The sequence below is a fragment of the Papaver somniferum genome, chromosome 8 (assembly GCF_003573695.1).
Source record: "Papaver somniferum cultivar HN1 chromosome 8, ASM357369v1, whole genome shotgun sequence".
Lineage (NCBI taxonomy): Eukaryota > Viridiplantae > Streptophyta > Magnoliopsida > Ranunculales > Papaveraceae > Papaver > Papaver somniferum.
In genome coordinates this window covers 37,735,913-37,759,921 of record NC_039365.1, presented here as the reverse complement: position 1 = coordinate 37,759,921, position 24,009 = coordinate 37,735,913, and the positions used below count along the sequence as shown (strand labels likewise).

General features: G+C 34.5%; 2 protein-coding genes, 1 long non-coding RNA gene and 1 other non-coding gene across 6 annotated transcripts; 2 read left to right on the top strand and 2 right to left on the bottom strand.

The window, feature by feature from the left end:
• Positions 1 to 1,514: 1,514 nt before the first annotated feature.
• On the bottom strand, positions 1,515 to 1,588 carry TRNAI-AAU. Its single transcript has one exon. It is a non-coding gene; the product is annotated as a tRNA-Ile (tRNA).
• A 1,165-nt stretch (positions 1,589 to 2,753) lies between these two features.
• LOC113306576 lies at positions 2,754 to 5,072 on the top strand. Of its 3 annotated transcripts, none has more exons than XM_026555506.1 (3): positions 2,754 to 2,796; positions 4,145 to 4,620; positions 4,707 to 5,072. In XM_026555506.1, the coding sequence occupies exons 2-3, from the start codon at positions 4,297 to 4,299 to the stop codon at positions 4,851 to 4,853; spliced, it is 471 nt and encodes a 156-aa protein (XP_026411291.1). In that variant the 5' UTR covers positions 2,754 to 2,796; positions 4,145 to 4,296; the 3' UTR covers positions 4,854 to 5,072. The 3 variants fall into 3 exon arrangements, with proteins under 3 accessions (XP_026411291.1, XP_026411290.1, XP_026411289.1); XM_026555505.1 differs by lacking the exon at positions 2,754 to 2,796 and adding an exon at positions 3,213 to 3,413; XM_026555504.1 differs by lacking the exon at positions 2,754 to 2,796 and adding an exon at positions 3,213 to 3,464.
• Positions 5,073 to 5,147: 75 nt separating this feature from the next.
• LOC113306577 (39S ribosomal protein L47, mitochondrial-like) lies at positions 5,148 to 8,350 on the bottom strand. Its single transcript, XM_026555507.1, has 4 exons — positions 8,230 to 8,350; positions 7,875 to 8,073; positions 7,157 to 7,314; positions 5,148 to 5,483 (listed from the first exon to the last, which is right to left on the bottom strand). Exons 2-4 carry the CDS (start codon positions 8,050 to 8,052, stop codon positions 5,376 to 5,378), a joined length of 444 nt encoding a protein of 147 aa, XP_026411292.1. The 5' UTR covers positions 8,053 to 8,073; positions 8,230 to 8,350; the 3' UTR covers positions 5,148 to 5,375.
• Positions 8,351 to 11,736: 3,386 nt separating this feature from the next.
• On the top strand, positions 11,737 to 13,124 carry LOC113306941. Its single transcript, XR_003338924.1, has 2 exons — positions 11,737 to 12,460; positions 12,619 to 13,124. It is a non-coding gene; the product is annotated as an uncharacterized LOC113306941 (long non-coding RNA).
• The last annotated feature ends 10,885 nt before the right edge of the window (positions 13,125 to 24,009 follow it).

The window sequence follows — 24,009 nt, the reverse complement described above, 5'->3', positions numbered from 1 at the left end:
TTTCAGCGTAAAATCCAAACTTTTTTTTTTTGAAATGAAAACAGTGTACTCCATCCAAATCTCAAATAATGAAACTTGGGAAACTAAACAATCTGAAATCATGATCCCCATGAACCACAATTATAAATATGAAAAAACAACTGTGAACTAATGAACAGTTTCCTTAAATATGCTGAGCAATAACCTTTTTCATTAGAGACTTCGAGTATGGGTTTGCTACCCCTCTAGCTCTTTGGACTACTTTAGCGTGAGTGGGATACCATTTTCCCCCGACAAATGAGAGACTTATCGCACGCTCCTTTGGGGAGCAAAAGCAGTCTCCTAATGGTACTACTGCATTTATTCTACGGCAAACATACTCCACAAATATCTGTCCTCAGATGGCAAACTAATCAAATCAAGCCTCATCCAACAGTTGATATCACGAGGCTGATGAATTCATAACACCTACATCACCATTTGATCATTTTTTTACCTACTTTTCTGATTTCTTTATCTTATTGTATTTCTCTCTTCTTTTATGATGTGTTTTTCAGTTATGCTCATCATCATCATTTAGTAGTCCAATTCACTGACTTGACTCCATTTTCTAAGAGAGAGGAGGGAAAACCAGAAAGAAAAAAAAAAGAGTAGGGATTGGATTTGAGGATGATAATAAAAGTAAATGGAAGATTTGATCAAGGGCTTAGGACTAGACTATCTAGTTTAACCTTATAGACATTGATCTTATCTTTTTCTTTTTTGGTTAAGGGTCCATGTTTTGCTCGTCTTTCATCAAAGAAATCTTTACAAGTTTACATCACAACTCTTTTGTTTGGGTTTCTTTTGGTTAGAATGCATCTTTTTTTGTCATTTTGGTTTCTCTTGCTTTTCTCAAAGTTAAGACAAGGATAATTAAAAGCTAAAAGGATTTCCTTCTCAGCTTTCATTTAGTTGCCTTTATGTTTTGCTATAGACCACCAGCAAATTAACCCAACCGCAAGGTAAATTTGGAAAGTTAAGTTTTTCTGGCATGCAGTAAACTAGCCAGGTGCACTTTCAAAGTATACGCTCCATGCTAAAGAGACCTTCAACTTACCTTAGTCACATTGGCATGTTTTAGGACACTTTGTGTTTATTAATTTTCTACTTTCCGTTAACATGAAAATTGGCAAAGCAGATGTATTATTTGCAACCTTCATGTTCACTGAGTGAAGAGATAACATTTCTTTCATTCTTTATATCCCATCTGCTATGCTGTTTGTGGGACATTTCTTTCCTTAAAAAATTGGCTTTAAGAGCCAAAAATCTTCTTTTTGGGGTGTGACAGAAATGCATCATACTAGCTTTTATTGAAATTTTGGTATTTGGTACCAACCATGCACTGAGTTTTGAGTTTTCATGTTTGTTTTGCCAACAGGCGTATTCCATCTTCATTAAAGAGAACTAATGAGCTGCTGCTTCTTTCTTAATCTTCCAAAAAAAAAAAATGGAAGAAAAAAAACTGTTAAAAATGAAAAGAAAAAACCTGAAAGTGGCCCATGCAGGTCTCGAACCTGCGACCTTCGCGTTATTAGCACGACGCTCTAACCAACTGAGCTAATGGGCCAATTTGTGATAGTGATTAGAAAGAATCGAACCAAAACCAATTTGAACAAGTCTTATTCAGTTTCTGATGATTTTGTTTTCCTTACAACTTCTTTGATAATTTAAGTGAAAGATTCCAAAACATAATTTTTGCAAAATGCATTGTAATTAGAGTCTAGAGACGGGGTTTTGCTTGGATTAGGTCTATTAGTATAGGTTCCATATATCTTTCTCAGACATTCATTGTTTGGTTGAAAAAAGGACCATCAAAATCTATTGAATTGCATATCACCTTCTTTTTCTTTTCTTTCAAGTACCCAAATTCTTTCTTTTTTGCCTTTCACTTATCTTGTGATTATTGCTTCTAATGGTTTCTAAGTTAATTTGATCATTTAACTTATAATTCTCTATTGGTCTTATCTTGTGATTATTACTTCTAATTCTATGATGGTGAGCCTAAGAAAGTGAATGCCTAACAACAGTAAAAGAAAAAAAAAAGTGATGTTATTATTAGATAGCAACATTGTTGTTAGTTCACTTCTATAAATTTTCTTTCACAACTTTTCTTTTTTTCTTTTGTGTGTGTGTGAGGAGTTGAAGCCTGAAGGACTTGATGATTTTACCATATTTGAATTCAATGTACATAGTTTTATTTAGGTTTTATTGTACTGTATTTTGAATTGTACATGTGTACTAGTTGCAGCAGCCTTAATATTTTGTTTATGTTGTTTGGCAGCTTTAATTTTCTTTTTCATGTAGTGGGAGATAGATTATGTTGGATTCTACTGCCTTTCTCCATCATAACACCTAGATGGTCTTACAGCTACTTCTATAATGGACAAACACGAAACCTATTTGAAATACCTTTGCATAATAACTGCCCATTTCCCCTTTGTTCATTTTATTGCTATGAAGTAAAACATATATATCAACCTTTTATTGACCAATGACTTTACCACTGTATCACAGTGACATCGGCTAACTTTCACCCGTTTTGTTGTTTACCACCTCGAGTAGAAAATTTTTCTCTACCTGTTTTATGTGTGAGAACGAGAGACTGGGCGTATTTTCGGATCAATCGAGCTCAATCCGTTTTATCGACCTTCCAGGATGTGACCTTTTCTAGTTTTTCGGCTCTTTTTCTTGTTTTCTTCTCCTTCTAAAGAATAGGATTCTTTGAGTACACGAGAAAAGTTGGAAAATAAGATAAAAAGAAAGTTGTACTGATGGGTAATGAGAATCTTAAATATTTGCCTTTTCTTTATTTTCTTCTTCAGACCAATTATAACTTATATGAATTTAAGTAAGAGCATCATCATGGTTTAAAACCAGAAGAACTAGTACTAGTAGTAGTATTTGAATTTTAATGTAATTGTTTTGTACTTTGTACAAAGTAGTGGGGGAGAACACTGTAGAGCTTGAGACTAAAAAGAGACTCTTGCAATAGATTTCTGCTTTTTCCTTGGATTTGGAGTGTTGCCTGTCAGTGTGTCTCTATATTTTGCCAACTTTATACAAAAATACTGACATTGGAATTCTTTGCTAGATACTCTTTGTATTTACAAATATAATCCTGATTTGTCATTTGGCGACAGAAATACGGAGTCTTTTAAACCCGTGTATGTTGCATTATTGGGTTTGTGAAGCTGTAACTTCTGTCATTCTTTCTCATCATCTGCTGCTGCTGCTGCAAAGATATATTTCACTGAGCTGCTTTTTTGTTCAGATATTAAGACTCTTCCCATTTCCTAGTTTCATAACTACATCATTCTTTTTCTGTATCTACACAAGTTGCTTTCAGAGAATTCAGTTGGTGAAAAAAGTGTTTATTCACTCTAGCATTTCAGGTTCTATTATTGTTTTCTGACCGGTTGCTAGTAATCCTCGGTTAAGACTGTGTAATCTCTTGCTTGCTTTGTTGCCACTTTGATTTGTAATTCAGTTTTTTCATTTTTTTCATTGATCATAGAAAATATTGACGTCGTTACGGTTTTATAACCGGAAAACACCATTTACAGCACTTTGGCACTCTCTCTTCGTTTTTCCATTCAATGTTCTTGGCATCTTGGGTGTTTTGATGACTTTGAGTTGTGTAATGCAAGTGAAGATTAGTTTTCTGCAGCATGAAGAGTTTTGCAAAATGCAGTTAATCCTTCAAGTTTCATTTTTGTTTGTCTTTTAACTCAGTATTCCTTTTAAGCTTCATTTCTTGTACCAATTCTTAAGTTGTTAAATAATTTACCTCTTATTTATTTCTTTTATTGTTCTTTGGAGGGTCATTTTCAGTACTTTTTACTGTACCATGTACATAATTCAACTCTCTAAAGGTGTCAATATAATTGAAAATTTTACATCAAATTTTATATATAAAATAAAGTCTAAAGTTGTTGGGGATTAAAATTTCTGTTATAGGTTGCTGAGATATGTATGATGAGTTCATTATAAGTTACTGCTCTTTGTCTAGTAGAAGATTCATGATTTTTCTTATTTGAGAACATTATCATTCTGAAATGAGATATATGTACTATGATTTTCTATTTCACATGATGCTGAATCTTCCCGTCTTTCGGTTTTGCAGGTCGACGAGATGAAGCATTGCAATCCTGTGCACTTTTCCTTATAAAAGCTAGCTCATCTTCTTCATCTTTGAAGTTTTGATATTTTAAAGCTGTTTTAGCTCATTACTCTCTGTCTCACGCACACATATACAGAGATAGACTGCAACCCATCATGAGTAGCTTCCATGCTGAAAGACCTAAGCCATGGTACGATTATACAAGCTCGAATCCAACGCCATCACAATCTGGTGGTGGAAGAGGAGGATATCAAGAAGTGCCTTGGAAGGGTTTTGGGACTTCAGTAGATGCTATATCTTTTGGTTTTGTTGCTACAGCAATTCTAGTCTCTATGTTCATTATCATGGCCATTTTTGAACATCTGATAAGGCCAAAACCAACTTTCTCGTCACCTCAAGATGCAGCTCAAAGATCCTTCGAAATGGGTGAAATGAGAGTTCGGATTCATACGCTCGAGAAGCTTGGTAATTCGCAAAATGTAAGTAAAGTTTAGTTCATGCTTCTCTCCCAGTTTTGGGTTTATCTCTGTAAATGCTGATATTATTAGTGGGGTTCTGATGACAGGCGCCAACATCATACACGCCAGGCTTCTCAGTTCTGATGCCAGGAGAACATTGCCCGACATTCATTGCCCAGCCTGCTCCCCTTCCTTGCCCTAGAGAAGAGATATACTGGCCTTCACATGGGAATGCTTTTGTTGTTGCTCCTTAGTTATCATTCTAACATAGTATTATATTATATGCACATAAAATACCTGTTTAATGCAATGTAGCTTTTAATGGAATTCCAGCTTGTCTCTCATGTAAACAACAAAATGTAGTTTATCCAGCTTTATTAGGTATCTGGAATTATCTACCTACTAGTTGAGGCCCTTTTTCAACAACAATCTGAAACAATGCTGTGAATTGTGATAATATAACATTCTAAATTTCTCAAACCAGACTTCATGGGTTCAGTTTTTCGTATGTTCTGCATAGAAATGGATTTAGTAGAATCTACCCATCGTGAGTGAAAATATAATTCATTTCTGTAACAAGAAACCAGACAATCAACTGCCATTATATTGCAACCGAATTAGCAACAAAAACCAAATACCATTTTTTCCACTTGTAACCTAACTGATATAATCTGCAACTTCTACAATATAACCTACAAAAGGGAACAACTTATTGTCGCTACAAAATAGAAAAACACTCCATGAAAAGGAAATGGAGGAGACCAAACTTGGAATCATCACAAACCATTTATCATCCTCTTCATCTCTGCGGACCTTCTTGGATCAGCTTCTTCAATTGCTCTCTCAGTAAGCACATGCTTGATTCGACACATTGACTTCCTTACCTGCATTTATTCCAGTATGAGCCAACCCACATATATACCCAAAAAGAATTTGTAAATCCTAACGGTGGCAGTTCAATAGGTTGATTCAAAGTCTTGAGATGAACTAGGCGAGGCCTATTCGTGACATAGTGGGGATAAAATCATAAAAAGAAAAACAAGTTTTCTTGGTAACCAAATTCAACTTCTAGAGGCCTACGGGAAAAATATCCTGTCAGAACAACAACATCGCCAATGAAAGACAAACGGAGGATACAGTTTTTGCAAACAGAAGATAAAAAGATAAGTTATCAATCCCCTACAAAATAAGCACAATGATGTATCCATAGTTATAACAGACCCAGAATTATTTAGAAGGATTATAATGATTTAGCCTTAGAAGGCCAAACAACTTAAAATATAGGAAATTTAAAAGACAAAAAAACAAGTCCGGACAGCAAAATCTATCCATTATTTGTACAAAGAATAATTGAACCTTCAATCAGATCCATTACATGCACACTTTAGTCGGGGATTAGGTAAGCAAACAAGTGTACAGAAATGCTGAATGAAGATCTAATGATCAACCTTGGGATTAATGTGGACAATTATTGCTTTCTAACCGGCATATGCAATGTCTTGATAATTGAAGATACTTTAAAATACTCAAACTACAAATGAATGGTAAAGACATAATAGCATAAAATCGACTGACTGATGAAAACAAAGAAGCACAATTTTATTGATGTATAACTTGTAGGCATGCTAGGAACCATAAGTTCATATACAACACTTACAAATACCAGATCAAGGTGTGGTCATAGCTTTTTGACGTGAAAATATTTGGTGAAAATCAACTTTAATAGAGACTACAAAAATTTAAACCATTTAGAGGTTTCTGACACCTCCAGGTATTAACAGAAACCATGCAGAAGATACTATGTGGAATTTTGTATATAAAATAGAGTGAGGCTATCACGCACTCAACCTTATAATAATACTTAAGAAGTTGCACCAATATCACTAATTCGTCGATTATAAACTACGATATCCAGTTATCTAAACCAAAGTCTAGTGATTTTGGTGCAACCTCATAAGTGTTATTATAAGGCCGATTGCGCAATAGCCCCACTCTAGAATACAGTCCAACACAATAAATGAGGTGTTGTTGGATAATTCATTTGTTAGATCTACCTTTCAGCAAAGTTAGAATTCATATCAAATGAGATCATCACTCACATACCACATTCAGTGTTTTTACTCATGGCTGTGATTGAATATAATTTGCAACCACAACAACCAAGTAATGAATTTTTTGAAGGGAAGTATAATCATCAGAAGACTACTACTACAACCCTAGCAATGTCAAACAGTTGAGTACAAGCTCCACAAGATATTGACTAGCAGTCCATGGTTGCAAGAAAACTAATATACTATGTGGTTTTAGTTTAATCCCCCCCACCCCCCACCCCCCACCAATCCTACCCTGGCGAGTTTTTTTGAACTAAGGTCGCTGGTTTTACTGAAAACTGATGAGTTGGTTACAAGAATTCTTCACCTGAATTCAGACAAATGATCCAGATAATACATGGAATTGCAGCTTCAGGGATCGGATAGAGATCTCTTATAGGGATTTCAACAGCGTATTAATGGAATTGATTAACTTAGTAAGTGAGATCAGCACGAGGCAACAGTACCTTAGGGATACGCTCTGGGTTGGGAAATCGTAGGTTCTGTGCGTTGAGCATTTGGCGTTGTGTCATAAGCATGTTCTTCTCTTTCAAAAGCACATACCATAGCTTTTGAAGGTCATCCCAAGACTTGAGACGCAATTCAGATGCCTTCCAACTTCGACCTAGACAGAGCAGAACATTCAAAATTATTAAGGGACACAAAATAGCAGAAGACAAACTACTTAAGAGAAAACATAAGAGAAAACAAATTAGATGCTTTTTCTTTTCAACATGTTTCGCTCCGCCTCCAACTTAAGTACTAGGGGACATTTACCAAATGAAAGGTCTAGCAAGCTAAGCAAATCCTAAATTCTACGCAACAATATCTATTCAATTATGTATGAAAAGAAATACAAAATGTCATGAATAGGTGGCAACTGATGATGTTTATGGTCCAAGCACGTGAACCGCGAGAACCATTATTGAAACAAGTTCCTTCTTGGATTGACAAACCTCTATATCCATGGAAGGAAAACCCCATCACAAATATTAAATCTCTTTTTCTCATTTCTATGCTTTCGTTTCTTAACTGAATCCAAAACATAACTAAAACAACGTGGTAGGTTCCCCCACAAATGAAAACCCAAAAAAAATGCAACCAACACTGCTTAAAAAAACATTGCTCGAGGCATTTACTCTCCAAAATCATATACTCAAATGAATTCAAAAGTCAAAGTTATACCGTAAGTATTTGGTTTGTCCTCTTCTTGACTCCTAGTAACCTCAAAAAACTCTTCTAAAGGATTGTGTGATGTCTTGGCTGAAGTTGCAGTAGCTGCAGCAGTAGTAGTTGAATAGAATGAACCATTTGATCGAGTACCCAGATAGAGTGCCCTATTAAATATCTTTGCCACGAACATTCTCAATAACAAAACCCTTCTCTGCAATCACCAAAAAAAAATCCTGATGAATCAATAAACCCTAACAAAAACATATATTGGTCGGGGAATTCGTCGAACAAGTAAAATGCACGTTATATATGAACCTCATTTCCTATACGAGCTGGTAAATTAGAGATATATCGTATAAAAACATACCTAATTTAAGCTTTTGATCAGAAATTAGGGTTTGTTTCAATGGTTTTAGGTCAGCTCAAACAGTCTGGCTGATTGATCCAGCAAAAGAAGAACAGTGAATCGAGCAGACCCTAGAATTGGGAACCAGAAAATGATACCTCTGTTAAATAAGGTTCTCTAAGTTCGCACGTGCTTTGCACGTGATGCTGATAAAAAAATTGGCCTCTTGTTAACTTGTACTCCCCCGTACCACATATACAGGCAGGGGACACAATCTATCTATCTACCTATATATTATAAGGGACAATGGTGTTTTCCTATTTGGACGGAGATCTACAGTTTGGACACATAAAAGACGGTCCAGATTGAGGCACATATTTAAGCTACTCAATTACATTTTTGGGATATAAAGAATGATCCAGATTGAGCTACACATTTAAGATTTTTAATTTATATGTTAGGTTTATAAAGAAGGGTCCAGATTAATCCACATATTAATTTTACCTAAGACAATAAATTTAGACTTTTAATGTGCATTGGTAACTCATTTATATGGGAGTTATTCCTCCCATTTAATGTCAAATCATTTTTTTATTCTATTTTAAATGTCCTTTAACTTTGCTCTTAACTTAAACCCTTTATAATCAAATTCCTTTTCATGTTGTCAGATGTTCATCCTTTGCATAACTACTTCTCAAGGTATGATTCACTATTGCTTTGGTTGATTGAGATAATTGTTATTAGCTTTTCCCTTTAATTTTTTGTTTAACATCAATAGATTTATGGAGTTTGATTTCTCTTTGTTTCTTTTCATTAATATTGTATTATGTTATCTCAATTTTGTTTTAATTACTCAATTACATTTCTGGGATATAAAGAATGGTCCAGATTGAGCTACATATTTAAGATTTTTAATCTATATTTTAGGATTATAAAGAAGGGTCCAGATTAATTCACATATTAATTTTACCTAAGACAATAAATTTAGACTTTTAATGTGCATTGGTAACTCATTTATATGGGAGTTATTACTCCCATTTAATATCAAACCGTTTTTTTTATTCTATTTTAAATGCCCTTTAACTTAGCTCTTAACTTAAACAATTTATAATCAAATTCCTTTTCATATTGTCGGATGTTCATCCTTTGCATAACTACATTCTCAAGGTATGATTCACTATTGCTTTGGTTGATTGAGATAATTGTTGTTAACTTTTCCCTTTAATTTTTTGTTTAACATCAATAGATTTATGGAGTTTTATTTCTCTTTGTTTCTTTTCATTAATATTGTATTATGTTATCTCAATTTTGTTTTTTCATCTGCACTCAAAGGATAATGATCATATATGATTGTCATCTATTCATTTTTATTCTAATGTTAGTTTTTTTTTCTGTTTTTTAATACCATACCATTTAATTTCTTTTTGTTTCTATTTTTTATTTTATATGGACAAAAAAATTGTCGAACCAGACATTGACTTTTTCAGGACAAAATCAGAGGATTTACATGGAGTGAAAATCCATGACGAAGAACACGATGGTTTCATTGTTATACCCTTAACTTGGGTCAGTAAATAACATTTTTTAACTGTATTGCTACTGTTGTTGGAGAGTTGAAACTCTTAGTTGGATTAGAGTCGTGTACATGTTGGTATCAAATGGATTAAAGTTTCTTGATTATATTTGTTATTCTTCGAAAGTTCGGACACTGGTGTTTTTCTATTTGGACGGAGATCTACAGTTTGGACACATAAAAGACGTCCCAGATTAAGAAACAAATATAAGTTATTCAGTTGCATTTCTGACATATAAAGAATGGTCCAGATTGAGCTACATATTTAAGATTTTCAATTTATATGTTAGGCTTATAAAGAAGGGTCCAGAATAATTCACTTATTTATTTTACCTAAGATAATGAATATAGACTTTTGATGTGCATTGGTCACTCATTTATTTGGGAGTTATTCCTCCCATTTAATGTCAGACCGTTTCTTTTAATCTAATTTAAACGCCCTTTAACTTAGCTCTTAACTTAATCCCTTTTAAAATCAGATTCTTTTGTCAGATGTTTATCCTTTGCATAACTCTATTCTCAAGGTATGATTCACTATTGTTTTGGTTGATTGAGATAATTGTTGTTAGCTTTTCCCTTTAATTTTTTGTTTAGCCTAAATGGATTCATGAAGTTTGATTTATCTTTGTTTCTTTTCATTAATATTGTATTTGTTATCTTAATTTTGTTTTTTTCATTTGCAGTCAAATGATACTGATCAGATATGATTGCCATCTGATCATTTTTATTCTTATGTTAGTGTTTTTTTAATATCATACCATTTAATTTCTCTTTGTTTCTATTTTTTATTTTCTATAGACAAGAAATTGTCCAATTAGACTTTGACTTTTTCAGGCCAAAAACAGAGGATTTACATGGAGTGAAAATGAATGACGAAGAAAATGATGGTTTCATTGTTATTGCTAATGTTGTTGGAGAGTTCAAACTCTTAGTTGGATTAGATTCGGGTAAATTTTGGTATCAAATGGAATAAAGTTTCTTGATTATATTTATTATTCTTCTGATTCTTTGTATCATGTGATCTCCTTGAAATTACATCACTTCATATTTATAAACCTTTTGATGGTTTACAAAGTGAGTATTTGTGTATCTTAAATTCTTCATGCATAGTCAAATAATGGTTGTATGCAGTTGACATCAAAAAATGGTTAGTAGACCATCTTCTAATTTCGGGTGATTGTTTTTAATCAATGAAGAAAGCGGCTTAGGGAGCAATGCAGTGATGCAAAATGTCTTTTTGTGGGATGCGTCATTATACCTATATGTTTGGGCTACACAAATTTTCATTCCATGTATTTTATCATTGACGCAGATGAATTTTTTTTGGTATTCCAGATAGGTACAAGTCTAATTTTTGCTAGAAGATATGGTTCATATGCACATATGTGATTTCCATGACAAAATTGTCGAGTTTTCTAAAAACTATCTTGGTTTAAGAGAGCTTAGTGAATAGGAACCCATCTAGATATTGCATCTAAAGATACCATGACTAATACTTGATCAGTCACGTACCTATATTTTATTCTAAGCATATCATTTACTACTTAGATACACAAACTCTTATAAATATCTTACACTTAGTAGAAGTCTGTAAAGACCCTCAAGCTCGTCAACGCTATTAGACCAGTCAAGAAACGATTAAGCCGCTAATGACTCGATTAATTTGAGACGAACTTTAATTAATAGAAATTAATTTAACAGCGATTTAGATACGAAATTAGTACCTTCAGATAGATCTCGAAAAGTTGTGCGAGATGGATTACTCGAACGTGCCAATCGGATACCGGACAAAGAAGATATTTTCAGATATGTACGAAGGGTAAAATTGTAATTTCACATCAAAAACCGCCTGCCTTCCCTTAGCTTCTGGTCGGGTGTCTTTAGAATTTATCGGTCGGCCTTATCTAACCAGATTGGGAAGAGAAACTTATTCCTCTCTGATTCATTCTCTTTTTTTCTTTTCTTCTTCTTCTTTCTTCTTCTCTTTTCCTTTCTTTATTCGTTCTTCTGCCGGTTTCATCGAGGGTTAGTGATAGAATTAGTCGAAGGCAGTTAGTTGATGAGTGGGTTTGGATGATGGAGGAGATGGTGTAGTGGTAATTCATTAAGAAAATCAATTAGAAGTTGACGAATTAGAACAGAGAGAACCAAGTTAGGGTTTTGGTGATTATGTTGGTTTCTTAAGAATATTGATGAGTAATTTGGGTTGTTGTTAGATGGAGAGTGAACGGGTTGTAGTTTAATTGAAGTTCTGAAGTTATTGGAGATAAATTGAGAAATTAGGGTTTCATAATATGAACTCAAAGAAGGATTAGAAGATGAAAGTAAGGTTCTAATAGATTGATTAGAGATAGGGTGTTGATTGATTTGAAGATTTGAATGGAAGTATTAGGTTTGATTGAGAGAAGCGAAGATTGGAATTTGAATTAGGGATCCTGTGGATAAAAAAATTAGGGATTTGGAATTCGTTTTAATGATACTAAGAAGGAATTGAAGATGGGTTTTCCCTGAATTAGAATAAGGTTGAAGAAATTGATAACTGGGGTTATGATTCTGTTGGAGTGAAGATTTTAGGAATTGGCTGTGATGAACTGTGGTTTAAGGGTTAGACGGTGATGAGCTGAGTCGAATCAATCTAAATAAGGAGTTGATTTCAATTGGGGGAGAAAGTCTTTTGAGGTAATTTACTTTTGAGTATCTCAGTAAAGTTTTGATTTCATTTAAATGAGTTATAGATGTTTAATGATGTGGAGCTGTAGATGGTTGAGCTGATGATATGATAATGTTTAATTGTTGAAGATATTGTGTTTAGTATGGATTGAATATTGTTGCTGCAGATATTAGTGGTGGTTATGTGTTGCTGTGAACAATAAAGGACTTGATTGTTATGGTGTTGCAGGTGATGTTGAGTTAAGAATTGTTATGGAGGTGAACTGTAATGAGTGAAGATGAGGATTGTGTTAGAGTGGAGTGTATGGTTGTGGTAATGGAGTTGAAATGAACTTGGAGGTAATGGAACTGAACTGGTGGTGTTGACCGTTTTAAAGTAATGATACTGCATTGAACTGTTGGAATGAGAAGTGTGATGGTTTGGTACGGTAATGAAGGGTATATAGTTGTGAGTTGAATTGGTGGTTTTGATGACTTGTATTGATGAATCTAAGGTTGGGCTTAGTTTATTAGTGATTATAAAATTGTAGATTGTATTCACGTGAAAGTTTGGAAGCTTGCAACTACTGCAATTGCAGATAGATATTGATATTGATGTTGTAAATGATTTATGAAGTTTAAGTTAAGCTTATGTATTGTTGTATTGATTGATTGTTAGAACTGATTTGAGATAGATATTGATATTGTTATAAAAGGGATGGAATGAAGTCTGTAGTAGAGATTTGGTCTGTCTGACTGAGCTTATTCAGTCTGACTCAGATTAGTTCTTGTCTGACTCAGTATCTGACTGAGTTAAATCGGTTACACCGAGTTTACTGTCTAGACCCGAATTGACTCAGTTGACCGATTTCTGTTTGACTTATTTGACCACTGACCCTGGACTTTGACATGATGTTGACTGTTAGTTGACTCCATTGACCGTTAGTGACCGTTAGTTGACCCAGTTGGGTCAGCACTTGTGTAATGGGGTGAGTCTAGTGGACTTGGCTTAGTATCTAGTATTCTTAGTTGATGTTTTGGACTCTTATAGTCTAAATTAGCTTTTGGCTTCTTCTACAAAGTTATATATATTCATAAGACTTAGCTATGGACTATAGAATCAATCTAAATGGATTAGTAAACTCTTAGCTATGCAAGAGATGGATAATGAAGATGTGTAGAACCATTAATGGGCTTGAACCGTTAGATAGATTTGTATGTTTCTTGTGTGAGTCTTTTGGCTAGATTCTTAGACTTCTTGTGTGATTAACAGTTAGTCTATATTAACAACGATCGATTCAAAGGATGAACCAGCAGATCGTGGATCTCGAGGTAGGCGTGGATTGTCATCAAAAGATGTGGGAATACATTTGACTCTTTTGTAACCATTGTTGTTTCTTTTACAAAAGTTTATGCTTAAAAAACTCATGCATTGTCTAATGTGCATTCCATGTTTTGTTTAATTTGCATTACTATACTTCTGTTGATGTTGTTAATCTTTCCATGGTTTGGAAAAGACTTGTAATGTTTGTTTTTCATATGAATTGTTATGGGAAATACGAATTTCCACTTGTGGTATATAGGATACGCTCCTTCACATTTATAACTACATGAATTCAGCTTTTATGTTTATATCGGTCGACAGTTTGCGAGTTCGGAATTGTCGACATCCATATTTACGATTAGGTGTGGATTTGCGAGTTCGTAATTGCACAACCATAGTATACATTGTTTGAAGAAGGAGTTTGTCCATATACATGTTTGTTTACTTTTGTGAGGATATGCTCTTTCACATTTATATCTACATGAATTCAGCTTTTATGCTTATATTGGTCGACAGTTTGCGAGTTCGGAATTGTCGACATCCATATTTACGATTAGGTGTGGATTTGCGAGTTCGGAATTGCACAACCATAATATACATTGTTTGAAGAAAGAGCTTGTCCATATTCGTGTTTGTGTATCTCAGTGACTTGGTCACTATTTAATGTCCGGGAAAACATTATTTTTTTTCTTAATCTTGTTTATGATTACTTAGAAGTTAAATGTTAATTATTTCCACTTTCAGTTTTCAGAGACAGATCAGAGTTGCGGAGAGAAAGCCACAAGTGTTGACTCTGTTAATTAGTTAACTTCTGCTATGTTTATTATGTTGTTTATTGTATCTGTAAACCAATTGACTATTGTATATGTATCATTTGAGAGAAGTTCATGTATATATATTCTGAGCGGGGTTAGTTTCGGGATAAGTTTTGTAGCAGATTTCTTAATTGAATGTTTAAGTATTTGAATTAGATTCGTAGTGCCTCTTTATTTAGTTAATCTCTTGGATTAGTCAGCTACTAGCTTAGGGGGCGCTACAAAGTCGATTCAGGAATATTTTAATATTCAGTTGTAAAGTCATGTTCAATTTGTGCTAGCAATTATAAAATTATAATTTTTTTAGGTCTGTTATGTACTCTTGGGTCTTATATCTTGGTGTAATATCAGTTCCGTTTGCAACTTTTCATACCATTGGTATTTAGACTGAGTCTCTTATTCACTTTTAGGTCTCAAACGCATATGCTGACAAAGAACGACTCTCCTACACATGTATCATTTATCGATTCATGTATTAAAAGGGGAGATTTCTTATGTATGGATTTGCCACTTTATTTAATGCGAGTCTTTCACTATTTAGTAAGACAATAAATTTGTGTTATTAATTTGCAAGGAAAAGCATACTGGACATATGATGTATGCAATTTCATCACGCGCATCACTTCTCACTGCTAAGAAAGATTCAATTCGCTTCACATTACTAATATCCAAGGGAATGACGTAGGATTCAATGTTTTACATTTTTATATTTATTTTTTTTGTGTATTTTTTGCTGGGTGTTTTTCAGATGTTAGTTTAAACCATAAATGTACAGTCTTTATAAGGAGGCTTCATAGTATAGTGTAACATCTCCCGAACATGTTTAATGCAAATGACATGTTTAATGGTCGTAAAATGACTGGCATAAATTATATTAAACAACAGATTAGTTTTTTTTACCACAGGTTCGAGTATTACAAATGTGTAACCATGCCAATTATACATTGATACAAGAACACAGTCAATATTTGTTTATGAAAACAGTCAGCGGTTCCAAGAATTAATGCAAATATAACAATTTTTAGGGATACGAAAGAAGAGTTATCAACTCTGATTCAACTTTTCAAAATTTCGAAAATAAATTTCACTAAATTTATTTTTAGCACAAAATGACAATCAATTTAAATAATATATAACCTAACACCAAAAACAACCCATAGCCCCGTGCCGTTATGACACGAGTCATATCCTAGTTCTCTTAGATTAAGAAAAGAACATTCAGTTCATAATTTTTTTATGTTTTTTCATGTTTTACCCCTTGTCCTATTAATTACGCAATTATCTATGCACCATAGGGGCTATTTGGTACCCATTATTTTAATGGATTATCTGCCCATAATCCATTATGCAGATTATAAAGGATTTTATACGCGTTTGGTAACCATTATAATAATTGCTTATTTTAATCATAATTGAAAAAATCCATTATTTCTTTAAACAGGAAAAAGTTGTTTTGAAAATTTATTAGAATCAATTATTTTTTCTAGCAGATTCAAATTGAATTTTTTCTTCTTATTTTCTTCAAACTATCGAGAAAAAGGCAAAAAAAACAACACAAGACTAAAAAAAAATCCTAAATCACCGTTCTTTCTTCTCCTTTTCGAGATCATCATTCTAAGATAATCAATTATTTGAAAAAAGTGTTTGGAAAAAAATATTTTTAAAATGATTTATCAAAAACATTTATCTATTTATGATTATCTATAATCATAAATTTTATCAAACAAAGCCATAAATAAGGGTATATGTGAAAATATTCATCTAAGAAATAGTTGTTCGTTTATCTAATGGGACAAGCAAAAATCAAAATTCCGTAACGGAGTATTAAATAGTGTACTTTTTTGCAATGATATTAGTTGTTTTGGTTGGAAATGTAAAATCCTTGATTAAATATATTTACAATAATAACTTGATTAAAATTCCATGAATAACCCTAACACTAAACAAAAGAATCAAACACGTAAGTAAAAGGAAAATGATTGACGTACCGCAAAAGCAGCACCGAGCTTGCACCGTGAGAGAGGGTGGTGGGATCCATTCATGCCCCATTTATATCCCAATGCAGAGAGAGTGATATTTCGTCTGTCAGATCCTCTCGGTGCACAGCTCGGTATAAACTTTCGGTGGATGTATCACAGCCGTAAGTAAAATACCCCACTTTGCGTCTAAGAACCATTGAACGCCGAACACGTCAGTTATACTTGTGACACGTCATACTTAGATATCAAAAATGAAATAAAAAATTTTAAAGCTATTTTTTTTTTTATTGACGGAGCACTGAGCTGATGATGATGAAAATCTTCCAATAGAAATTTTAACTTCTTTTGCAAATTAAATCGAAAACCATCATTATGGATCACATTAGAGTCATAACCATGTTAAAATTTTGATCCAATGTTCAGTCTTACTACATGAAGGTGTCTGTTTTTGGTATTGTGTGTTGATGGATATGTCTCCATTGTTATTAGAAGGTGTCTGTTCTTGGGAGCAGCAGTGAAGTTTGAAGTTAATTACAATACGTATATCAGATCAATGATACTGTGGGTTGATGCAAATTTGATCAATTGTTCACATGTTTGTAGATCTATAATTAAGTTGTTTACATACTGCTCGATGAATTGTTTCAAAGAAAAAATGATGTATACGCATCTATTTATACAAGGAGGTGGCGCGAAGACGAAGATGACGACTAAAAAATTGTGCGGAACCAAAGACAACTAACTTAAAAGCTTTGGGATCCTATAAAGAGAAAGGGTACTAATGTAATATAATCTCATTTATTAGATTAAATTTATGCAACCAAGAATCTTCCGATTCCAACAAGAAAACTGCTAATCCCAATATAAAATAAAACTAATAAAATTATATACCCGTATATGGTTAATAGGATCCATAAAAATTCATGACACCTTCTTTGTTTGAGTGCGGCTCGGCCCAGATTACTATATTAAATTCTTATTTTTATTTTGATGCACGAAATTTATTAGATTAGACTAGAATTATATGGGCACGTGTAGACACCCCAATTTCGTACATATTTTGAAAACGTACTTCCCCGGAATACGGTCTAGGCAAACACCGTTTGTTTGCCCACAGTTAAGGTTCAAGGATAAACATTTTTACGTCCATTAGGTGTCAAACGTGAGCTAACAGCAACTGCAATGAACGAGTAAACCTATAATTATGATCCAGGGACGAAACGCAACGGGACGGAGTAAAGACTAAAATCTGAACCAAAACCAAATTCCAGACCATATTTGGTCTGGGACCAAGACCAAACTATATATAGTGGAGCGGAGGTATAATCACCGTTTGGCATCGGGCGTATATATAATCTACGCCTGTTGTGAAACGTACGTAAAGTCACCGCCCCATAAAGAGGCGTGTATATAAGTTACGCCCGGTTCAGGCGTTGATAAAATGTTCGCCCGTTGGGACGTTGATAAAGTTTACGCCCCACGTCAGGCGTTAATAAAATGAACGCCCCATTCAGACGAAGATTATACAAACGCCCCAGCTCGGCGTTGATATTCTTAACGCCCCACGCCAGGCGTTGATAAAGTGTACGCCCCATTCAGGCGTTGATATAGTTAACGCCTCACGCCAGGCGTTTATATAGTTAACGCCCCAGACAGGCGGTGATATAATTAACGCCCCATGCCAGGCAGTGATATAATTAACGCCCCATCCCGGCGTTGATATAGTTAACGCCCCACGCCAGGCGTTTATATAGTTAACGCCCCAAGCTTGAGTTTAAAAAAAAAAAAAATACTTAGACAAAATTGATTTTGAAATTTTTTTATACCGTTGGTAATTCGACCGTTGAAGAAAATGGAACGTTGAAGAAAATGGAACGTTGGATAATTTGGAACGTTGGAAAGTTTGGAAGACATTTCGGTTTTTTCGGAAGAAACACCTATATATACACATGAGTTCCTGTGACATTTTCCCACGACCAATACTTCAAACTATCCACACCAATAAGAAGAAATATTGTTTCTGCTTTCAAATCAGTTGGAAAATTTTCACGGATTCGCTTACAATGGCACCAAGAGTAGCACGAGGTCCAAATTTTACGACAATCGAAGATGTAACAATGTGTAAAATTCATTTATCTATATCTCAAGATTCTAGTGTTGGAGCTGATCAATCAGAGGCGACGTTGTGGACTCGTATCAAGGATGATATTGAACTTCATTTACCTAATAATCCAGAGCGGTCTTGGAGTTCTTGGCAAAAACGATATCAGGGAATAAGTAAAGATGTGGCGTTATTTTCGGAAAAAGAGGCAGAAGTTGAAGGTGAATATCATACTGGATGGGGTCCTGAAAAGAAGGTAAGCATTCTTGATTTTTCCAACCATTGTTTTCTAATATTTAATAAGCGCACATGTACTTAAGTGTTTTTAAAAACATTAACAGCTTGAAGAAGTTAACAAGAGGTTCAAGGAATGCAACGATGGGAAAAAATTTAAGCACGAAGAGTGCTACCAAGTTGTGTTAGAAAATATAAAATATAATCGACGATCGACTTTTGTATTCGATACGACGCATGATTTGGACACTTATGAGAATAACGAGGAAGATGATGAAGGACCGCAAATAACAACTCAAGGAGAGACCGGTAACGACACAGATGGGGGAGACATAGAGAACACATATCTTCGTAAGATGGGGAAAAAAGCAGCAAAAAGATTGAAGAAAACAGGGAGAGAGAAATCCAGTCACCAAGAGGAATTGATGGGAATAATTATTAAAGAACAACAAAATTTCAATACTCATTACCAAGCACAATCAAGATTCAAGATGGAACAAAGAGCAGCAGAGTTTGCAGCAAAACAAGCTGAACATGCTGCAAAAATAGCCAAGCAAGCTGAAGACGAAGAATTTCGCATCATTATGATGGATCTTGAAAAAATGGAACCTGTACAAAAAGAGTACTTCCGACTTCGCAGGGCGGACATAGTTCGGAATAAAAGAAACCAATCTTAACACAAAGGCGGAATAGTTCAAACCTTAATTATTTCTCCTATTTAGTGATTAGTAGTATTATGTTTTAAATTTCTTAGTATCTGAACAATTAGCATTATTATTATGTAATTTTTGGATTTTAAATTTACTTCCGTTGATTTGAATTAAATTTCTACTTTTTTGAAACATACGACCTTAATTAAAACTTGAGGATGTTTACATACAAAGAGATAATAGAAAGGAAATGACAAACGACAATTTTTAATTCCCATATTCTGCCCATAAATATTCGATCAAGTCATCACGCAAGCGAATATGTGCATCTTTGTTACGCATTGCACATCGGCGTTGCTGAGCTCTAATTTGGGAAAACTCGTCACTATTGCCTCTTAATATATTAACCGGTGCTGCGTTGCTACGTTGTTCATAAACATGTGGCCAGTCACCGGGTAGACGCTCATCCTCGACTATCATATTATGTAAGATAATACAAGTTTTCATGATATAGGCAAGCACATCTGGATTCCACATTCTTGCAGGTTGTTTGATGATTCCAAATTGTTGTTGAAGTACACCAAATCCCCGTTCAACATCTTTTCTTGCACCCTCTTGCATCGATGAAAATATTTCCTTTTTCCTACCCACCGGATGTTTAATGGCCGTAATAATAGTAGGAATCTCTGGGTATATTCCATCACCTAGATAATACGGAATATCATATGAATGTCCGTTCACCTCATAGCTCACCGACGGTGCTTTTCCTGTTACAAGACTTCGAAAAACATATGAACGGTTCATAACATTAATATCGTTGTTAGAACCGGGCATACCAAAAAAAGCATGCCAAAACCATAGGTCATACGACACCACTGCCTCCAACACGATACTTTCGCTCCCTTTATACACGGTGTAAGCCCCAGATTCTGCCGACGGACATTTATCCCATTTCCAATGCATGCAATCTAGACTACCCAGCATCCCAGGAAATCCCCGGTCTTTGTTTTTCTTGAGCAACAGTTCAATATCACCAGCCGTTGGTTCACGCAAATATTCTTTCCCATACAAATTCACAATCGTCTTACAGAACCTACGAGTAGCTTCCAGCACAGTTGTTTCTCATATGCGTAAGTACTCGTCTATTGCATCTGCCGCACATCCGTAAGCTAACATTCGTACTGCTGCTGTTACTTTTTGATGAGGGTTTAATCCTAAAACTCCACAAGCATCGGGCTTTTGAACAAAATATCTGTTTGCATTGGTAACACCTTCCACTATCCGGTTAAACAATTGTCGACGCATTCTAAATCTTCTGCGAAAAACATTGGGTGGTTGGTTTGGGTACGGAGAGAAATAGTCGTTCCATAGAAGTTCAACCCCTGACTCACGATCTCTTGGTATTCTGATACGAGTTTGAGGCCATTTTGAATTTGTAACAAGGACTCCCAAACTAACGGCCATGTTATTTTGCATAATTGTTATTGCATCATCATCCGAGGAATAAAAACTACTATTAGAAGAAGAAGATGAAGAAGAAACAGAAGAGCAATAATGAGCGGTTTTCTCATATTGTTCCATTGCTATATGAAGCAGAAGAGATGTATTGTTATTCATATATTGAGTGAAACCAGTCTTTAATTTATAACTCATTTTCAAGAGCATTAAAAAAACCAAAAATAGATATTTTTTTGGGTTCACGCAAATGTGTTTTCCAAAAAAGATAAAGTGTTTGTCAGTGACCTGATATGACAATACTATATATGATTAGACTATACTATATATGATATGACTATACTATATAAGATAAGAAAAGATAACTCCAAAGACAGTTCATCTAAATAGTCATAACAAATTAACCCTTCATATTATCATTATCCGAAGTGGACGATCTTGGTGCCACAAAAGGCATGTGCGTTCTCGGATTAGTATTGACTGAGGACATTGTTGAAGCTGATCCCTGATTCATACCACTCCAAACTTGTGATGGCAGGGTTTGGGAAAAGGAACCGTATCCAAGCTGAGGTTGGACAGTGTGCGGCATACGGAAAAGAGATAGTTGTTGCTGCAAATCAACGTTCGCATTATTTAGCCTTTGTATTTCTGCTTCTTTCGACATGATAACGTCCATCCTCTCCTTCGTTTGTTTTAATGTAAATTCGCGAAATTGTTGATTAAAATCAGCATTTTCTTGAAATAATGTGTAAGCTTCATGCTGTGAAAATAAAATAAAATATATAAGTACAAATATACCAACAAAAATCGAACGTACAATAAAAAGTCAAAAGTACACTTACGTGGGATAATAGATGTGGAGGAGGGATATGTACATGTTCAACAGGTTGTTCAATTGGGACCGTATACAAGTCACCGACATACCCATATGTTTGGGCTTCCCAAATAGGATGAGTCACGTAATCTTTGGAGTTGGTTACCATTGTCCAGTATTGTAAATATATATCATAATTTTTAACAACTTGCACTATCTCTGTTGCATCGACCAAACCTTCTTTTTTTAGGCGTTCGGCTTGAATATTGCCAATATCCCCTATAACTGTGTAGTCTTATAAGAACAGCGAAAGTACAATGGTTTTGCCGCCAACACCTTTCACCAAGATACATGTTGTGTTGTACAGTTAGAAAGGGAATAAGAATTTAGTAAGTATGTTATATAGGAAAAAAGTATGTTATATAGTAAGTATGTTATATAGAAAAAAAGTATGTTATATAATAAAATTTACAAATTAACTCACAATGCCCATGTAAGAAAATATATATCTCGAGTCTGATAGCCGCGTAGCCGTGCATCCCATATCAGATGCAAGAACTTCTCTGTATGATTCCCATGGGCGCCATGTCACTTGTTCAGCAGTAAGCTTACTTAGTAAATCCCTACAACGGAAAATATCATTTGTATTCTTCGGTACATTCCATTTAGAAGATACGGGCCATTTTTGTTCTGTACTCGCCTCTGGGATTTCTGGTCGACATATGCCCAGGTATTCATACCCCCAAAACTACTCCATCAAAATAATTAGCCAATTTAATAACTTAGCAACAAAATAAACAATGAGAGGAAAAATAACTAGATTGAAAGAATACCTCTAATACTTGGAATGGACCACATAGTGCCTTCTGTCTCCTCCCAGATAAACGGAGTGCCGCATACAATTTCGAAAACGCAGCACCTCCCCAGTCATACGTGGATACTACATCAAGATTTTCAAAAGCAGCTAACCATCCAGCATCAATATAAGTCTTTGCATTAGAAAAGAAAAAATGTCCCAAAACATACATGAAAAAGGCAATTGCTACTCTATGAGCAAGGGTGCTATCATTTTCAGCCGCAACCAACTTGTCTTCGATGAAATATGACCTTAAATATTTAATTGTAATTGAATTTGAAACCCACGACGGTGCTTTTGGACAGAGCGTGACATCTTGGATATCCGGAAAGATATGCTCACGAACATGTTCAAATTGGTACTTCCCCGAATCATAAGGAACATCAGGCCCATCACCGATACTCAGTCCAGTCAACATGAGCCAATCTAGGGGGTGAATCCCATCTCACCAAATGGGAAGTGAAAAGTGTTTGTTGTATCCCAAAACCGCTCAGCAATATAATCAACCATTGAATGGTTGGTTTCGCTACATTGTATGTCCAGTAAATTTTGCCATCCCGCTTTTTCAATAATATATTTAGCTCTAGGACAGTGTTGTGAAATAGTTTGATAGTGATGAATTACCGATGCCAAAGATCCACGATGTTGATACTTCAATTTGTGCTCCCCTGTAAATGTGATGTCCGTAGTAGCGTGCGGTTTATCATCTTGCAGTATAGGAAACCTCCCTAACCGGGGAATATCAACCTCCTTAATTGTACCAGTAGCGATTAAGTTATAATCCTTTTCGGCTACAGATTTTTGTTTCTTGTTCGTCTTCACGCGACCATTGAAACGCGCTGTGAATTTGTTCAACATCTGTGCACACACAATATAGATGCAGTTACATTATTAAAAGACCAACCCTCATTAACGAATATTTTTATTAGTCCATCACCATTTATATTCCAAATACTATAAATCCTTAACACAAACCATATCAATTCCAAATTCTATAATTCCAGAAACACAAATTAAATCGTCACCGATGCATTTCCAAAATCACTTCAAGATTCCATAAAAATCACTAAAAAATCAATTCCATACTCACGCAATTAGCTCTTCTACATATGTAACTCCCAAAATTTACATAACTACAATTTACATAACTAAAATTAATCACCTCAAAATTCAATAAAAAACAATACAAATTCAATTATTGGTAACCATATTCACATACAACATGCAGAAAACCAATAATTAATCCAATAATTTACATAACTACAATAATTTACAATAATTTAAAATTAATCCAATAATTTACATAACTACAATTATTGATAACCATATTCACTAAAATTAATTACCAACA